At 34.2% G+C, this 18,619-nt stretch overlaps 1 protein-coding gene across 1 annotated transcript in view; it reads right to left on the reverse strand.

Moving 5' to 3' along the window:
* Nucleotides 1-18,619, reverse strand: part of LOC150094861 (monocyte to macrophage differentiation factor 2-like) — a 109,679-nt gene that overhangs the window by 41,948 nt on the left and 49,112 nt on the right. The window contains exons 4-5 of the mRNA XM_090411684.1: nucleotides 17,657-17,731; nucleotides 3,634-3,741 (exon numbers count right to left, since the gene is read on the reverse strand). Coding sequence (XP_090267810.1) covers nucleotides 3,634-3,741; nucleotides 17,657-17,731 — 183 coding nt within the window. The remainder of the gene's footprint in view (nucleotides 1-3,633; nucleotides 3,742-17,656; nucleotides 17,732-18,619) is intronic.

Below are 18,619 nucleotides of genomic sequence, written 5' to 3' on the forward strand. Positions count from 1 at the left end.
TTATACTCTTTTCTATGAATGCCACTCCATTTCTAAAACTTTTGTGTCCAGAGTAATAATTCATCGTCTTCAGTATGATAATGACTCATTCCTGTCTGCCTAAGTTCACCAATTCCTAAAATCTTAACCTGAATTCTTTTAATTTCTTTCTTTACTAATTCCAGTTTTCCTTGATATAGAATTCTAACATTCCAGTCTCCTATTTTATATAAATCAGTAAAATGGAGGAATCTACTTCTAAAATTAATGCAATCAAAAAAAAAGAATTTCCTGAGGGCTTTAATCCAGCTCATCATTCTTGTTGACTTCATTCAAAGTTTCCCTCTGCTCTTCACTAGTAACTATTCTGATGTCTCCTAACTTGGAAGTCTCATCTTCCAGCATCATATCTCGCATATCTCAATAACTTCGGTTCATAAGATTTTCTTAGCTAAATATACATAGAAATGATTTTCAATGCCTTCTTCTTCTGTGTTTGTAATGCACACTGATCTTAGGGATCACTATCTGCCTGCTTGCCATGCTACAAGAAAACTTGCAATTCTCCAGACAACATAGACAGCTTTGTCCTTTGCCTCCTTACCACTCTGAAGTGTCTATCTGACATGGAGGGGTCAAACTTCATGCCTTCTACATAAAATATGCAATTAAATATATAAATAATTAGCAATTAAGTATATATTTAATTTCTATACATTTCAACAAAGTCACAGAAGTAAAGGAAATAGAACTAAAAGGGAAATAAAATAATGCAAGAATTACAGACGAATTTAACCTCTCGTTGGCAAGATTTATACAAGAATACTTGAAAAAAGCTAAGAAAATTGTGGGAGAAAAACTTTGTGAAGAAAAAACTGGATTTAGGAGAAACAGGAGTTTGTCAGACAGATTTTCATTCATTTTCAAATAGCTCGGAAATCAGGAGAATATAACAAGAATCTGTATTTAAGTTTTATAGATGTGGAACAGGCATATTACAAGATACCAAGAGAAAAGCTGTTGCTCAAAATGCTACAAATATGTGGTGTAAATGGGATGTTATATCAAGCAATAAGTACATTTTTACAATAAGTTTATACAGGGTAGCCATAAAATAACTTTCCCCTCTTTGGAGGCATCTGTAGCTAAAACCAATAAATGGAATGAGACCAAATTTTATACTGAGACTTTTGAAGGCATGGGGAGATGATTTCCACGAAAAAAATATTAAGTGCCAAAAGTTGCCGATAGGGGAAATTTTGGTGCTGGCAAAGTGGGAAGCAGTCAGATATTTGCAGTAAACAGGTAAAAAGGATTATGCAAATTTTACTGTGCGTACGTGACAGCAGCACCACCAATTCTACTTAAAAAGGGATTGGGAACATTCAGGCAGTTATTCGAATGACTGATGAATTGTGCTCAATATACATCCTACCTTGTCTCAGTATGCTTTGCTTGATAAGTTGTTTCACCTTAAAAAGTGCAACGCTGTAGCAGCCCTTCAGGAATTTAGAAGGCTTCATAACCTGCGTACAGATCCTATGTCAGTTGTAACACTGAGAGCTATGATTAAGAAGTTTGAAGAAACTGGATCATTAGGAGTTAGACCTGGCAGAGGACGGAAAGCAGATGAATAAAACATTATTTCGTGTGAGTTCAATCACTACATTAATTTCTGTGTCTCTCGCAAGTTGTTGTTTTAGTTTAATTATTATTATTCTTATTATCATTGTAACGTGCCACACATCCAGCTGGAATGAGTGACGCGGCTGTCGCTTACACCGTCGAAATATTATTATTCCATTTTATCTGCCTTTAATGTAATTATCCGCTTGTTTTCGGCTCTGCCAGTGCCAAAATTTCCCCCATCAGTGACTTTTGGTACCAAATCTTTTTTTCATGGAAATCATCTCCCCATGCCTTCAAAAGTCTCAATATAAAATTTGGTCTCATTCCATTTATTGGTTTTAGCTACAGATACCTCCAAAGAGGGAAAGTTATTTTATGGCCACTCTGTATTTAAGTTGTAAGTCAGCAGAGTTAGAACTAGAGCAGATATGGGAAGATAGCCTGATGTAAAAGCCAACATAAGAGGTGCACCTATCTCCACTGTTATTCATCATCTATAAGGCTCATGTGCCATGGAGGAAAGAATGGCATTAAACCTGACATCAAAATTGAAGATGTTCATCTCAGCTACTTTACACAAATAATGTTATACCCCTACATAAATCCAGTACAAGTCTGCAGGATTCCTTGACTAAACTGAATAATTGTTGTAACAAATTTTGCATGAAAAGCAGCAATAAACAGACCATGACTATAAAAATTAGCAGGAACATTGTAAACATTTCAACTATTCAGGCACAATTTTTAGTGAAGATGGCAAATTAATTATGGAAATAGAACAACAGAACATAAAGTTGGTATGGTGGGAAGTCAAATAAATTTATATGAAAAAAAGAGATAAATTAGTCAAAACACTAAATTAGTTGTATATGAGACAAGACAATGATGTCAAACCAATAACTAATTTTAACTTTTGGATCTGAGAGCTGGGTTAGAAGTAAAACATTTGATCAAAGACAAATGACCATAGAAATCAGAGTTCTGAGACAAACGAGGGGAGTAAATAGGTATTATCAATGAGAGAATCAAATTAAAAATGAAGAAATTCAGAAGGATACAATGAAAGAAGAAATATTAGCAAACAGGTATTTAATACCATGATTGTCGAAAAAAGAACCAGAGGAAGATCAAGATCTGGATGGACTGATATGGTTAGAAGTGCCTTAGAAGAACAAAACTTAAGATCTGACAACCCAGAGTCCTGAAAGATAACAGATTAATTTGGAGAAAAATTTCTGATATGAAGTTAGTAATAATGTAACCTTTTATGCATATTATAGTATCCTGCAGATTCCTCGAGGATACATATCAAGAATTCGATTATGATAGTGATGATGATAACAAAAAAGTTCTGTAATTATTGAATGTGCAATTGTGCTTATGCAGATGACATGATACCAAGACCTAACCTGATTGGACAAAACATTTCTGAAATCAGATTGTTAATGATGAAAGTGATCTGAATATCCAAACATCTTGCACTGTAATAAAGATGTTGAAACCAATAAGATGTTTATATGAAACAATTTGTGTTTAAACTGTCAATCAAACTGTAGCACAAAAAATGAAATGTCGAGAGAGAGAGAGAGAGAGAGAGAAAGAAAGAAAGAGACTGTGAGATTAATGCTTATTAAAAGTTGGTGCAAAGATGACTGCATGTCAACAGTAAATTCAGAAAAGCACAAAAAATGAAATGTCAAGAGAGAGAGAGACACTGTGAGATTAATCAAGGTATAATTTCAGTCCAAAGAAGATTCAGACAATTTACACCTGCTTTTAAATGGCTTAACAGAATATGATTATCACGCTCATTTACAGAGCTACAAAAGCGACACCAGAATTCATGCCAAGCTGTGGAAGGAAGATTAGTTTGACAGTAACAGATAATTATAATTTTTCATTTGCACTTATTTATAAGATCAGTTCTTTACTTAATTGTTAGATCATGCATGTCTAATGCTAATTTCTTCCAATGACTTTATATAAATTAATAGCATAAAGATATTAATTAATAAATAATCATACTTTTCATGGAAATAATGTTGATAAAATATACCAAGAAATGCTCCAAGCCATACAACCCAACAAAGAGGATATCCCCATATATTTGGAGTAGTTTCCTTTAACAGTAACCTGTGGTTGTAAAGTGCACAAAAATATCATCATATAACAATATGAAGAAGTGCAAATGATTCTCTAAGCTGAATAATTAATTAATCTGATTCTAATTTCTTAAATTACCAATAAATACCTAGCATTCTACAACATTCCAAACTTTTTATCAAAAACATTCAAAAATCAGAATAACAGACAGGTCTGTATTTAAATAATGTTCGGATCATTAATTTTTATTTTATTTGCAAATTTTAATAAATAAGCTGTCAGGCTCATTGTAAGCTGTATATTATTAGACTATGAGAGCTCTCAGAAATATGTTTAAACAAAATATATGTTTGAGCAAAATGTATGTTTTGCAAATATACTTGTCACAGCATTCATATAAGCTTGGAAAGAAACTTGTCAAATGAGATGTATTTAGTTTAGCTGTTACATTAAATTCTTCTGAATATCATAAACACTACCAAATCAGCATCTTTTCAATCTCGATTTCAACTTAGGAAACATGGAAAAAAAATCTGCTGAAGCCAAATCAAGGAAGAAAGAGAGTGGCTAAGCATTGCAACCTACTGACTGGCCAGAAACATGTGCATACCAGTTGCTGCATAAGTAGGCATGGTCCTGCAACAGATACCAACTAGTTTATTCCAAATCTGGCTACCAACAAACATTTCAGTAACTTGTAAATAGTAATTGTTGATAACAGTTCTTTCTTTTTTGAATGGGAGAATGCAGTGAGCATAGTTTGATTACATAATTTCTATAAGAATTTTTTTTTTTTTTTTTGGATAAAGTATAAAATTCTTCTGCCCAGTAATAAATGCTGTTTTAGGTTTTAATTATCAGCTATTCAAGTTGGATTCTTACAAAACTTTTGTTTTGTAAGAATCCAATCATCTGAGTTATGTCTCATGCACATTTTTCTTTTCCTCAAGTCTGTGGTAATTATAGACGTTATTGATTCCTTATTCATATTTAACTCACTAGCATTATCAGCACATTATCTGTCCCTTATATGAGAGAGAGAGACAGAGCTTCATTGCTATATGCTCTTTACTGTTTGTTTAAATAGGAGACTTTTCCCACCATTATACAAAATTTCATACATTGTTACATTCTTAGTTCAGAAAAGCAAGGTTGGACATGATGCAGAAAGCAGCAACTTAAGGCAAATGATCTGGGATGACATAACTGCCAAGGTCACACCTGTATGCATCTCCAGTACCCCCCCCCCACACACACAATTCTGAGCAATATTCACTTTTTTTTTTTTTTCTGCACTGTATGTAACGACTCTGCTATCAGGAAAATTGGGTATTCAAAATCTTCAATTTTTTTTCTTTTTAATAATTGAAATTTCTTAAATTAAAACATTTATAGTCACAAATTAGTGAAAATCATTTTCAAAACAATACAATATTATATATTACAGATGATAAATAAACAAAGCCTATGGTATGAGAGGAGCAAAACTCAATTAACAGGATTTTGACTCACTAGAATATCAAGAATTCATATGCATTGTGTAACTGATGATCAAAATGTTCAACAATAATGCAGTAGAACTGCAAGGAAAAGGACAGAATCCAGAGTCAAAAAGAATTTTTTTTTTAAATGAGAAAAAACAGGGAACATCATTTCTTGGCATGTTGTGTGTGTGTGCGTACACACATGTGCACATACACACACATCTATATATATATACATATATTACAATTAGAATTTGTCAAGTCTTTAATATTATCAATAACTATAAAATAACATGTATGCCACGGTAAAATAAATTTATTATTTAAATATTTCGTCTTACATAGCATAAGACATCATTAGTACAAACAGCAAACAACAATAAGGAATTGAATAAGAAAACAGTAGAACACATGCATTAAATTGGAATCCCTTAAGGTATATAGTTGCATGTTAATGGATTAAAATCATAAGGCTGAAAATGAAATCAGCTAAAAAATATAAGATATATATTTATTGATTGATTTATAAATTTATTTAACAATTTATACAATTGAGTCCTTTCTTTTAGCATTAATACAACTGAGGATAACAATTTCCCACACTTTTGGAATAGTGATGCAGTTGTTATGATTGAGATTAGTCAATAAAGTAGGGCTTCAGCACTTTCTTTATATAAATGTGACGCAGTTGTTATGATTGAGTTAGTCAATGAAGTAGGGCTTCAGAACTTTCTTTATATAAACGATGTTTATATATGGATCTATGTAGCAGCTTAGTGTTTTACCATTTGGATCCTGTGGTTAGTGTTTTCAATTGATGTTCAGAGATATAAGTTTATTTATAATTTTCCTGTTTGTCCATAGTAAGACAAGTTGCATGAACATGGTACTCGGAATACTACGGCAGGTAGCATCAGTGGTGATAGTTTGTCTTTTGGAGAAGGCAGAAGGTTATGAATTTGGTTGATGGGTTTATATCAAAAAAAAATTTACCTACACATTATAGCCATCAAACACAAATGCCTTGATAGCTATAATGTACTAGTAAAGTTTTTTCTAATTATATCAGCTAATTGCAGAGAAAATTGATTTAAACTTGGTAGGTACATTTTGGGCCACCCTATAAATTGTTATGAATTTAGGGAAATCAACAAATGATCTTAGGAGTATATCGCTGGTTATTCCATCCTCTTCAGGAGTTTTTCTTGGATCCATTAATCTTAATATTGACTCAATTTCATTAGCTATAAATAAATCATCATTAGGAGCGTCTATGTTTCTTTCCATTCTTTATCTGTAAGTTTTGTGGATTTCTTCATCTGTTGATTTTTCATCATCAGATAAGCCTGTTTATCATATAGCTGCAGTTACTGCTAAGTTTTTAGTGTAGGAGTCATCTGTTATCTTAATAGTCAATAATATAGATGTTGCCTTATTCTTGCTTACTGTTAATTTATGTATACAGTTCCAAGGATTAGATATGTTTGAAACAGTACAGAATTTTTCCCCATGACTTTGATTTGGCATTTGTAATTTTGGATTGATAGCTGTAATTGGCTTCATAGTAGTTCTGTCTTCTACTCTGTCTTAAGTTCTATTGTTAACGCACGCTTGAGTGCATTAACAACTTTCTTAGGACTGTTAGTTCATCATTCCACTAAGGTACTGATTTTCTTCCACTGATGTTTAGCTTCTTGGTTGTTCTGAGTGTTTGGTCACTGGATTTTTCAGACCTGATGAAAGCACAGAAGCAAGGAAGTCTATATCGGCTTGTGCTGAAGATGGCTATGTTCTTGTCTAAGCTGAGCTGTTGTTTGCTGATCCCATTAAAGTGATGTCTGAGATTAGGCATGCAAATTCTCTCTTTAATGCTTTTACAAATATGTCTAGATTGGTATTGAAGGTGAAGTACTTTATGTTAATGTGATAGTTTGTTTTGTGTATGATCATCATCATCATCAAATTCCTGCCATGTACCCTCAAGGGGTCTACAGGATATGACAGTACTACATGAAAAAATTACATCACTACTAACTTCCTATCTACAATTTTCTTCCACATCAGTCTGTTACTTGTCAAGACTCAAACATTATCAGATCTTATATTTCTATCGTCTAAGGCACTTTGTACCGTATCAATCCACCTATATCTTCGTCTTCCACTGGGTGGTTTTGCTTTCTCAGGACTCTCATATCTGTGGTCTCTAGTCTTTGGTCAAGTGTTTTACTTCTGACCCAACTCTCAGATCCATAAGTTAAAACTGGTTTGAACACTGTCTTGTATACAGCTAATTTAGTGTTCCGACTAATTTCTCTCTTATTCCATATGAATTTATTCAATTGACTTCCCACCATACCAGCTTTGCTGATTCTGTTGTCTATTTCTATATTCAATTTACCATCTTCACTAAAAATCGTGCCTAAGTAGCTGAAATGTTTTATTTGTTCCACAGGTTCTCCATTCACAACACAGTTGACATTTTCAATGATCCTGCCTATTTTCATTGTCTTTGTCTTTTTATTGTTGATCTTCATACCATATCTATTACAACAACAATTCAATTTAGTCAGAGAATCTTGCAGACTTGTAGCGGATTTATTTAGAAGTATAACATCATCCACATAAAGCAAAGAGCTGACATTAACATCTCCAATTTTGATATCAGGTTTAATACCACTTTCCTTCATAATGTGATCCATATAGATAATGAATAACAGAGGGGATAATGTACATCCTTGTCTGACACCAGATTTAACATTAAACCATCTTCCTGTACTTCCTTCAATTCTAACTGCTGACTTACAACTCAAATAAAGACTGAGTATTGCTTAATATAATGCCCCATTGACACCATATAACTGCAACGTATTGAATAACTTCTCTCTTGGCAGTAGTTATTCAATACGTTATTCAATACGATTTGGAAAAGGCATATGACCTTGTCATATGCCTTTTCCAAATCGACAAAACTTAAATACAGATCTTTATTATATTCCCATGCTTTCTCGACTATTTGTCGTAAAGTGAAGATCTGATCCTGACAGCCTCTATTTGGCCTGAATCCAGCTTGTTCTTCACCAAGCTTTTCTTCCACAATTCTTCTCAACCGTTTCTCAAGTATACTTGCATAGATCTTGCCAGGAACACTCAGTAGGGAAATACCTCTGTAATTCTCACATTCAGTTTTATTTCCCTTTTTATATATGGGTACTATGAGAGCTCTACTCCAATCATCGGGAATTCGTCCCTCTGTCCAGGCTTTCTGAACTATGCAGTGCAGCCACTGTAAGACTTTTATACAACCATACTTCAGCATTTCTGGTCGAATATCATCTACTCCTGCTGCCTTTCCACATTTCAAGCCTTTGATGGCTTTTTTTACTTCAAGTATGGATATGTATTCCTGACTGCATTCCTGGTCAGTGTTTTTTTATCACTGTGCTGTCATCACTGCTTATTTCATTTAGCAGTTTTTCAAAGTAATTACTCCATACTTCAAAGATATCTTTTTCTCCTGTTTTCATGTCACCTTTATCATCTCTAACTCCTTTTACAGCACTCTTTCCTCCATTCCTAAGTTTCTTCAACAACCTCCAGAATATTTTGCCACCTTCTTGATATTTATATTCTAAATTCTTGCCAAAGTCCTCCCATGACTTTTGTTTAGCTAGTTTTACACACTGTTTAGCTTTCTTACATTTGTCTCTGTATTCTGTAAGAGTAAAAGCTGACTTATTTGCCAGGAACTTTTGATATGCTTTCTTCTTTTCCTTCACTACCTCTTTAACTTCCTGTGTTCACTAGGGAGTTCTGATTTTTTTATCCTTGCACACAACCTCACCACATGCCTCTCTGGCAGAATCAATCAATGTTTTCTTCAGAGTTTGCCACCGAATGTCCAAGGTTTGATTCCTGTTCTCAAACTCTTTCATTTTCTTTTCAATAATCTTTCTGTAGTTTAGTCTACAGTTCACATCTGAGAGTTGCTCAACTTTTATTCGCTTTAACACTTTCTTACATGTTATTCTTTTCAATATGAAATTCAATTTTATCCTGCTCAAGACTAAATAGTGATCACTTCCAATTTCAAATCCTCTGTACACTCTGGTGTCCTGCACCAGGGAGAAAACATCACTATCAACAATAACATAGTCAATCAGACTTTTCTTATTCCTTGCCTCTTCTCTCCATGTGAATTTGTGCACATTTTTAGGTTGGAACATGGTGTTAGTAATAACCAGTCCATGTCCTGAGCAGAAATCCAACAGATATTTGTCATTATTATTAGCTTTGCTCTTTTCTCCAAATTTTCCCAAAATATTTTTGTATGTCTCACAATCATTTCCTACTCTGCTATTTAGATCCCCAACAAGGACCAACTTTTCCTTTTTCATTGTGTCAGTTGCTTTTTCTAAAGCCTCAAAAAATTCCTCCACTTCTACCTTAGTAGAACCTTCTGTGGGTCCATAGGCACAAATAAGTCTCATTGTCCAGTTCCCCATTCTCATATTTGCCCACATTACTCTACTTGAGACTGACTGCCATTCAAGAAGATTAGCCTCGTAATTTGTGTTGAATATTATGGCTACTCCTTCTTTTCCTTGATTGTCATTGCCTGAATATAACATTTTGTATTTATTGCTCAGAAAGATCTCACCAGTTTTGGTCTTTTTTGTTTCAGTCACCCCTATTATGTCGATCTGGTACTTATCTAATTCCTCAGCTAGCTCCATTTCTTTGCCATTCAGGCTTCTTACGTTGATAGTACCAATCTTTAACTCTGGTGATATTGAGTTGGGGTTTGTTTTCAGATTTGTTCCAGTAGCTGACTTTTCGCTGTTCGCCCTGGTTCCCTGGCGAAAACAACGGGGGCCTTGTTAAACTGGGCGATGCCCCAGCCGGCATGAAATTTTGTCATGTTGTACCATCATTTTTTCATTTTGGTTTAGCCAATAAGAATACAATTTGGTCGGCTAAATCCCAAATTGCCAGCCCATCCTCGTTTGTTCAGTATCAAAGTAGATACCCAACACGGTGCACCACAAGAAGGTGAGGATTGGACATTAGGTCAGAAGCCCTGGTCGGTTATCCGCATTCCTTTAAAGGCTATGTGGAGGTCTCCTCTCAGTTATACAGCTTTGACCCTTAAGCACCCCTTGACCCTTAATTTGTGTATGATTGATGGTAAAATCCTCACTGCCCATTTTTTCTAAGTCATATTTTATGTCAGCATGATACACACTCACAGCAAAAGTTTTAATTCCGCTGTACATAATTTTAACAAGTACCACATCCTCACTGCTGTACTGAGAAATTAATACTGCCTCAACTTCAGGGTTGACCACAAGAACTGCTGCTGTCTTTCTTTCTGATCCTTTGGAAAATATTTTATAATTAGTTGGAAAGCCACATATTTTTGTTGTTGATGTCGTAAGGTTCTTGTGTTAATGCTAGTCCTATATTTTTTCTATATATGAGTTCTGTTAAGTTATTTACAGCCTTGATATAGCATTGAAGATTTATTTGAAGGCATGCCAGGGAAGTAGTGCTGTTTTGGCTAACTTTATTATTGCTTTCCATAATTTATGTTTTGAATTTTGAGCTGTCTAAAGTAGTTGTATGCCAACAGTCTTTACTTAGTACCAATTTGCAGTTGTTTTTGGTTTTGGCATGCTTGTTATGATTTTTGCAATTCATACAGTTCATCTCGGACTCATTTCTTGGGCACTCGCTGAACTTGTATTCCTTAGAGCAGAACAGAAAGGTGGTTTTTCCCTTACAGTCTCATGTATGATGGTGAAGCTTATTGCAGTTAAAGCATCTCAGAACACTTATGTAGTATGTATGCACAATGACAAATTCTCCACAGCATTTTAACACCATTTTTCAGCAATTTGGTTCTCACCATTGGATTGACTTCGAAGTTTCTTTCTTTCTCTCTCTCTCTCTCTCTCTGTAAGTCTGGGGGGGGGGGAGAAAGAAGCAGTGGGTAGAGAACTGAGACATATTGTGAAATACAGATATGGTAGTATTTAAGATATGAAATATACTTACATTGAATTGAAAATAAATTATTTAATATGAACAGAAATTTTGATTTCATTTCAAGACCATTTTCTGCATATACAGTTAAAAAGACAAACTACAAATAATAACAACTGAAAACTACAGCATGTTAAAAAACAATATAAAATGCAAGAATTCAGGACTAACAGGAGAATTTCCTAAAATCAGGAAAGTACAGAAACAGTACAGAAAAGTACAGAAAGATATTCAGTTCTGATTAGGTTCGGATGAAGAATGTTTGCTTTACAGCTTTTGTTATGCAATCTTTCTAATGAAAATTGTCATTGATCGTGTATGTCAAAGGTGGAGAGGAAAGAATATTTCATCTATTTTATGTTTTGTAAACACGCTTTTAAAAATGTGTAGTATAGATCAGTGGTCTCCAAACTTTTTTGATAGCGTACCCCCAAGACAGAAAAAATAAATAGCACGTACCCCTAATTCATTGAGCAAAAATCTATTGTAATAAGTATTATAAAGAGGAAATATGCCTTGTATCATCATATAATAATTAAAAAAGCTAGATATTTTTACATATTATTTGTATTATTAACAGCTTACAAACATATTTATTACAATATTTAACGTGAACAATGGCCTTGCATTTCTTTCATAATTTCTTTGAAATTCTGGTTTGATGGCTTCTGATACTGCGATACAAAGTCTGGTTCCAAGTTTAATTTATTCGATATTTGGTTTTAATACCCGTCGTTGCAGAAAATGATACCTCACATAAATAAGTAAAACCAGGTAGGAGTGCATCATTTGCTGTGTTTACTAAATTGCTATACTCGGACTTCTGTCCCATCCACCAATTGTGAAGAGATTTCTGTTGAAATTCGTTTTTCAAAGTTGTGTTGTATCTAATGTCAATTAATTTATTATAATATTAATATTAATTCATTATTTCTAGTATAAACGTAAAAGTAAGCACAAAAAGGCATTGGAATTGCACAGAAACAATATATACTAAAAAATCGTTAAACTTACTACTAATAGTCAAATAATTAATACAACTGTGGTGTCATCTGTAGATAGCAGGATAACTAAGCAATTTTCCTTCTCTAGTTGGGCTTGTCAACACAAGGATGCTCTACAAACAATGGCAATGATAAGAAGTAAGAGATTTACTCCCAAGTTTTAAAAAACATGACAGCTTTGCCACAGACGATTATGTGTGCAAAGTCGCCCAATGTGCGCATGCGCAAATTTAAGTTTACAGGATCTTTATAATGTCTTTGTCTATATTAGATATATGTTTAATTGATGAAAGAAAGTAATATTCTTTATCTTTAATTAATTACTTACTTTTTTCCCTATCAATATAAAACTTTTTTTGACGTACCCCACGTATCGACTCGCGTACCCCCTGGGGTATGTATACCTCACTTTGGAGACCACTGGTATAGATAACCAAGTTCTGTGGCCAAAGCAATGTCACTGAAACACACTACTCTGGCCCTATGTGTTATAAGGCTACTAGATTGATGTCTAACTCTCCTATACATATCAGTAATATGTCTTTCAAATAGTTCATTACATTTTTCTGTTTACAGAAAGCCAATACACATAAACAGATTCCCATGCATGCACACATACATACAGTGATTCCAAGATACATAACTCATGAAATCTAGTGGCAAAATTGATAAACTGGAAAAAAAAACTATAGGTTGTTTGTTCCAATGACATCATCTAGCCAAAGAATTGAATTATCTATGCTGCATTTTTATTGCAATAGATATAAATTCTGCAAAAATCATGTTGTGCTCCAACTTGTATAAACATACCAGACCAAAGCAAAACTAGTGCTATCCTCCATATCAGTGTCAGAAGATAGCCAAAGTGGTAAATAAATATAATCATAACCATTTTTAAACCATACATCAAACCAGCAACCCTTATCCTTTCTCTAAGGATAGACTCCATCCTTAGATACATTCTAGAGTATAAAGTTCCTTGTGCATGCAACTTGGTTCACATTAATTCACTTTCAAGAATATACAGGGGGGAGGGATCTGGAAAGTTCTGATAAACACCTAGAACAAAATGATATTAAAGCAACTGATATAACCACAAAAAAGAACATACTAGTAGCATAGCCATGAAGGTAACTTATGTTCTTATATCCTCATATGTTCTTTCTTGTGGTTATATCAGTTGCTTTAATATCATCTTTGTTCTAGGTGTTTATCAGAACTTTCCAGATCCCCCTCCTAAGAAATACATACATCATCATCATTATGGCAAGTAAGTACAGCTTAATCACTTTATTAGAAATTTGAAGATGATAATTTTAAGACCACCTTTAGCCCAGAAGCTATAGACTGCTCCATTACAATTTTCATTTCCATAGTTACTTCACTGTTAACACCTTTTGTTTCTAAGCCAACCAGATGAGGGAAGCATCCTCAAAGCCAAAAACAAGATGAGAGATCTTGTCTTTTGGATTCGAGGATGCACTGGCTTGAAATCCTTTGAAATATTAAGAGCTTAATTATCACATTTAGTAATTGAAAGGATATAGCATTAGACACAAACAGAGATCTGGAAGTTGTCCTCTACAATGAATGAAAAAACAAGTGCAGGAGGATGAGATGCTAGAGTTGTTGAAATAAACTGAATAAGAACATGGTGTGGTGAGGCATTGTGCTTACTGGATGCACTTACAAGTGCTGGAGAAAAGGGACTATGGTGAATGATATTGCAACAGAGTTCTTCAATGCCATGATCGATTGTTCTGTGGTGCTGTAGCATTCATTTTTATGGACGACAATGCCACACCACATCATACATAAGCAGCAGAGATACTTCTGGAGATTAAGGATATTAACTGAATCAAGTGGCCAGCATGCTCCCCAGATATCAACCCCAGAGAACATGTTTGGGACGCAATAGGGAGACACATTCCCATCCAGAAAACAAACAAGGTCTTATCCTTGCTCTGAAGGAGGAGTGAGCCAGTTTGCCTCAAGAACACCTGAATCACTTGGTACTAAGCATGGTACGACATTGTGAGAGCTGCATCACAGTTTGGGGAAGATATATTCCATACTGAAATGTCTCTCCGCATAGTTTTCTATAAACACTGCATTAATTCCTTGACTATGTTCTTATGAAATTTGTAACTTTTGTCAAAAATGTATCACAATTTAATTTGTACAAAATTTATAACATATTTTTTGTGTAATATAATTTATTAGTATGCTGGGAATAAATTTATGTCCACATTTAGCTATAGTAATGAAAATGTTTTCATATACAGGTAAAATGCAGTTCTTTCTTAGCTTTTGGATACTAGTGTATTTAAAATAACAACAAAAACAAAAAGATCTCAATGTTGCATAAATGTTCCATAGACAAAGCCCTTTGGTTGGAAAGACCTGGGTTTGATTCCCATCAGTGACATGAGGAACCTTTATCTGGTCTCTTTCGACTAAAGGCGAGTTAACCAGTCTCATAGAGAGGTGGAGGATTCCCTCCCCCAGTAACTCGGGTTTTTCATCCCTCAAAACAGGCAAACCAGTCCAGTGAACATACATGGCTAGAGTCACAAAATATAGTACTATGGCAAGAAAGGCAACAGGAAACCACCTTGCTCATAATCATCTCCCTAGTATGGTAGCATATAGCAACCCCCACCAGCTGTATGGCTGAGGGAATAGGATAAGATAGTACAACTGTGTTCTATTTTTAGTCTGATACTTAAATGCTCTTGTAGTCTGATAATTAATATCAAAGCAAAAAAAAAAAAAAAAGTGAAATTTTTTTTTAGACTCATGAATACATAATATTACATGCACTGAAATAATTTTCTTGTATACATGGTAAATTCAGTTATACCACAGGATGATGAGCATTGATAGGCAGTAATGAGCAAACAGAAGAATTACTTCATTACATATGGTACTGATATTATTATTACAAAGATTTTGCGTTGCGGTATATCACAAAATTCTTCGAATGCTAATTTAGATTAAGAATTTATTAGTATATATACCTTTAAAAAAATCAATGTTTCTTTTAATGTAATGAATATATTTTACAAGTTAATCAGTGAAAGTTCAAAAATCACTTCTGAGAACAATAAAATATAGTATAGAATCATTTGATATGTCGATAAGTCCTAAAATAAACATTTTCTTTTCATTCTTTAAACCATTAATTTTACTGAAATTGACAATTATATGATTTTTTTTTACTACAACTAAAAGTTCATAAACATTATAACAAAAACATTAGGAATAATAATTTTTAAAAGTGAAAAAGTTGGAATAGTATGAAAAATTAGGATGCAAATGATTCGTGGAAATATATATTTCCAGATGCATTGAAAAAAAGAATTTAAGAGATTATATGATAAGCATAGCAGTTGACATGTAACTTCCTTGAATGAATTATAACCCTCCACAGAGGATATGTGATGATGTTGACAAAAAGGAAAACTAAAAGTTTACATATTTTAATAGTGCAAGATAAAAGATATTACTTATGTTGTACAAAATTAGAAAAGCATATTACTGTCTCAAAGTTATGAAATATACACTGATAGTGTGTTTCATAATTTTCATTACTACTCCTACTATGTAAATTTCATATAATTTTGTTATCTTTGAGAGTCATTTCAAGGGTTTTTAGTAACAGTATACATATAAAAGTTTCATAATAAATATAGTTTAATCCTTCATCCAAGTATGAGCAAACAAAGTTTTTGGGGCTGAAAATATCTTCAGGACTGAGGTAAGGTAGTACAACACCTGGTAACTCGTAGCAAAGATGGACTAAGCTAACATCACTCCTATCTCAGTATCTCCCATAATGCAAAACACATCTCTTTGCGGATATGTATAATGTTATGCATTAAGGGAAGGCCACTACCCAGACTGGTTTCGACCTTTATTGAGGTCTCATCAGTAGAAGCCAGGCCCAGAAGTGAAGATACCAAGATAGAAGCAATGGAGAGGTCATCTTTACCTATAGGAGTTGCCAAAAGGTGTGCCACCTTATTAACATCACTCCTATTTAAGTAATTTAACGTGTGCCACCTTAAATTACTCTGGATTTGAAGAAAGATGTTGAAAGTTTATTTTTCACTTAGACTATAATAAATTTAGTTTTATCCTTTATCCAAGTGTGAGCAAACAAAGTTTGCGCCTGAAAATATCTTCAGAACTGAGGTAAGGTAGTAAAAATAAACTTTCAATATCTTTCTCCAAATCCAGAGTAATTTACCACCTTTCGGAAACTCCTATAGGTAAAGATTACCTCTCCATTGCTTCTGCCTTGGTATCTTCACTTCTGGGCCTGGCTCCCACTGACGAGACTTCAATAAAGGTCAAAACCGGTCTGGGTAGTGGCTCTTCCCTTAATGCATAAAATTATACATATTCACTTCTGGGCCTGGCTCCCACTGACGGGACCACAATAAAGGTCGAAACCGGTCTGGGTAGTGGCTCTTCCCTTAATGCATAACATTATACATATCCGCAAGGAGATGTGTTTTGCATTATTGGAGATACTGAGATAGGAGTGATGTTAGCTTGGTCCACCTTTGCTACGAGTTGCCCGGTGTTGTACTACCTTACCTCAGTCCTGAAGATATTTTCAGGCGCAAGCTTTGTTCGCTCACACTTGGTTAAAGGATTAAACTAAATTTATTATGGTCTAACCAAGTGAAAACCAAACTTTCAACATCTTTCTCCAAATCCAGAGTAATTTAATAATAAGGTGGAACACCTTTTGGCAACTCCTATAGGTAAAGATAACCTCTCCATCGCTTCTGCCTTGGTATCTTCACTTCTGGACGTGGCTCCCACTTTGCCTATCTCTCAGTAGAGCCATCGCTGAGATTATGGCTCTGTCTTGTGGTGGGGTGAGCCTGCCACTGGGTAGAGCCAACGCTGAGATGTTCTTCTTGGTGACAGGGTGAGCCTGTCACTGAGTGGAACAAAGCTGAGTTGGGCAATCTTTCAGGATCATCTAATTTTTAAAGAGGTCTTTACTTAAATACACCTCGATAAAGGTCGAAACTGGTCTCGGTAGAGGCCCTTCCCTTAATGCATATTATTATACATATCCGCAAGGAGATGTGTTTTGCATTATGAGAGATACTGAGATAGGAGTGATGTTAGCTTGGTCCACCTTTGCTACTAGTTGCCCGGTGTTGTACTGCCTTACCTAAGTCCTGAAGATATTTTCAGGTGCAAACTTTGTTTGCTCATACTTGGATAAAGGAGTAAACTAAATTTATTATAGTCTAACCAAGTGAAAAATAAACTTTCAATATAAAAGTTTCATTTTACTTGTATTCTGTAATTCAGATTCAAATAATGACATAAAGTGCAATTAAGTGAATGGAAAAATAAAAAAATTCATGATATTCACAACATACTTACCATGGTGTATAGGAGGCAGCAATAAATATGTAGATACTTGCTCTGTCACAACGATGTAAAATTTCTTTCAGGAACCTATAAAAAATATTTATTTATGATGAAAAGTTTAGAATACCTCATAAAGATTAACAGTCTTTCAGAAAATAAAATAAAAACATTATGATACTGTACACCCACAGTTGCGAGAACCTTCAACACTTCTGTTGAAGTGTTGAAGGTTCTCGCAATGTCAGAAGAAGATGACCCCATTCCGATAATAGAATAATCAATCAATCTTGAGGGAAGAGTTGCTTATTATTACGTCAGAAAATTAACTTTTCTTTTATGAACATTGTAGTTTTTAAAGTGGTAACTATTTTGCTTGTATAACAGTTGGAAAATTTTATGTATAAAACGTGATTTGCATGTTGGTGACCAATTCGTACATCCTTTATTTCTTTCTCCCCTTCAGCATGAATTGGCTATTCTTGGCAATCTGCCAGCCCCGGTTCTATGAACTGTGGGCATACAGTATCTTTCCTCTTCTTTCTATGAGTTTTGCAACAGTGCATAAGTGCTTAGATATTACAATACCTAAGCACTTATGCGCTGCAAATTCTGACATAAGGTGATAATGATAGAGAAGTGATAAGGGAAAAAAATCCTTTATATCAGCCTGGAAAAGGCAGCAACAAACATGCATTTGCAAATTAATTAAGAAAAACTGAAATGTATACAGTAATACAGTAAGAAAGAAGTTTGCACTAATAGTCCTCAAAAGAAACTTGTTCCCATAAGTTTAAAATTGGAACAGTTTCACATTATACCTAGAAGCTGCACAAATGACATGAGTTTTATTATATACAAATCCTTCTGCAAACAAATGTTTCCACAGACTTGGATTTATTTGAAAGAAAGGTTCTCAGAAGCATTTCTGGCACAATACAGAATAATTGATGCGTGAAAAAATAACCATGAACTACA

This window comes from Typopeltis vanoorti, chromosome 21 (assembly GCF_054136105.1).
Source record: "Typopeltis vanoorti isolate ZY-2024b chromosome 21, IOZ_Tvanoo_1.0, whole genome shotgun sequence".
In the NCBI taxonomy this organism is placed as follows: domain Eukaryota; kingdom Metazoa; phylum Arthropoda; class Arachnida; order Uropygi; family Thelyphonidae; genus Typopeltis; species Typopeltis vanoorti.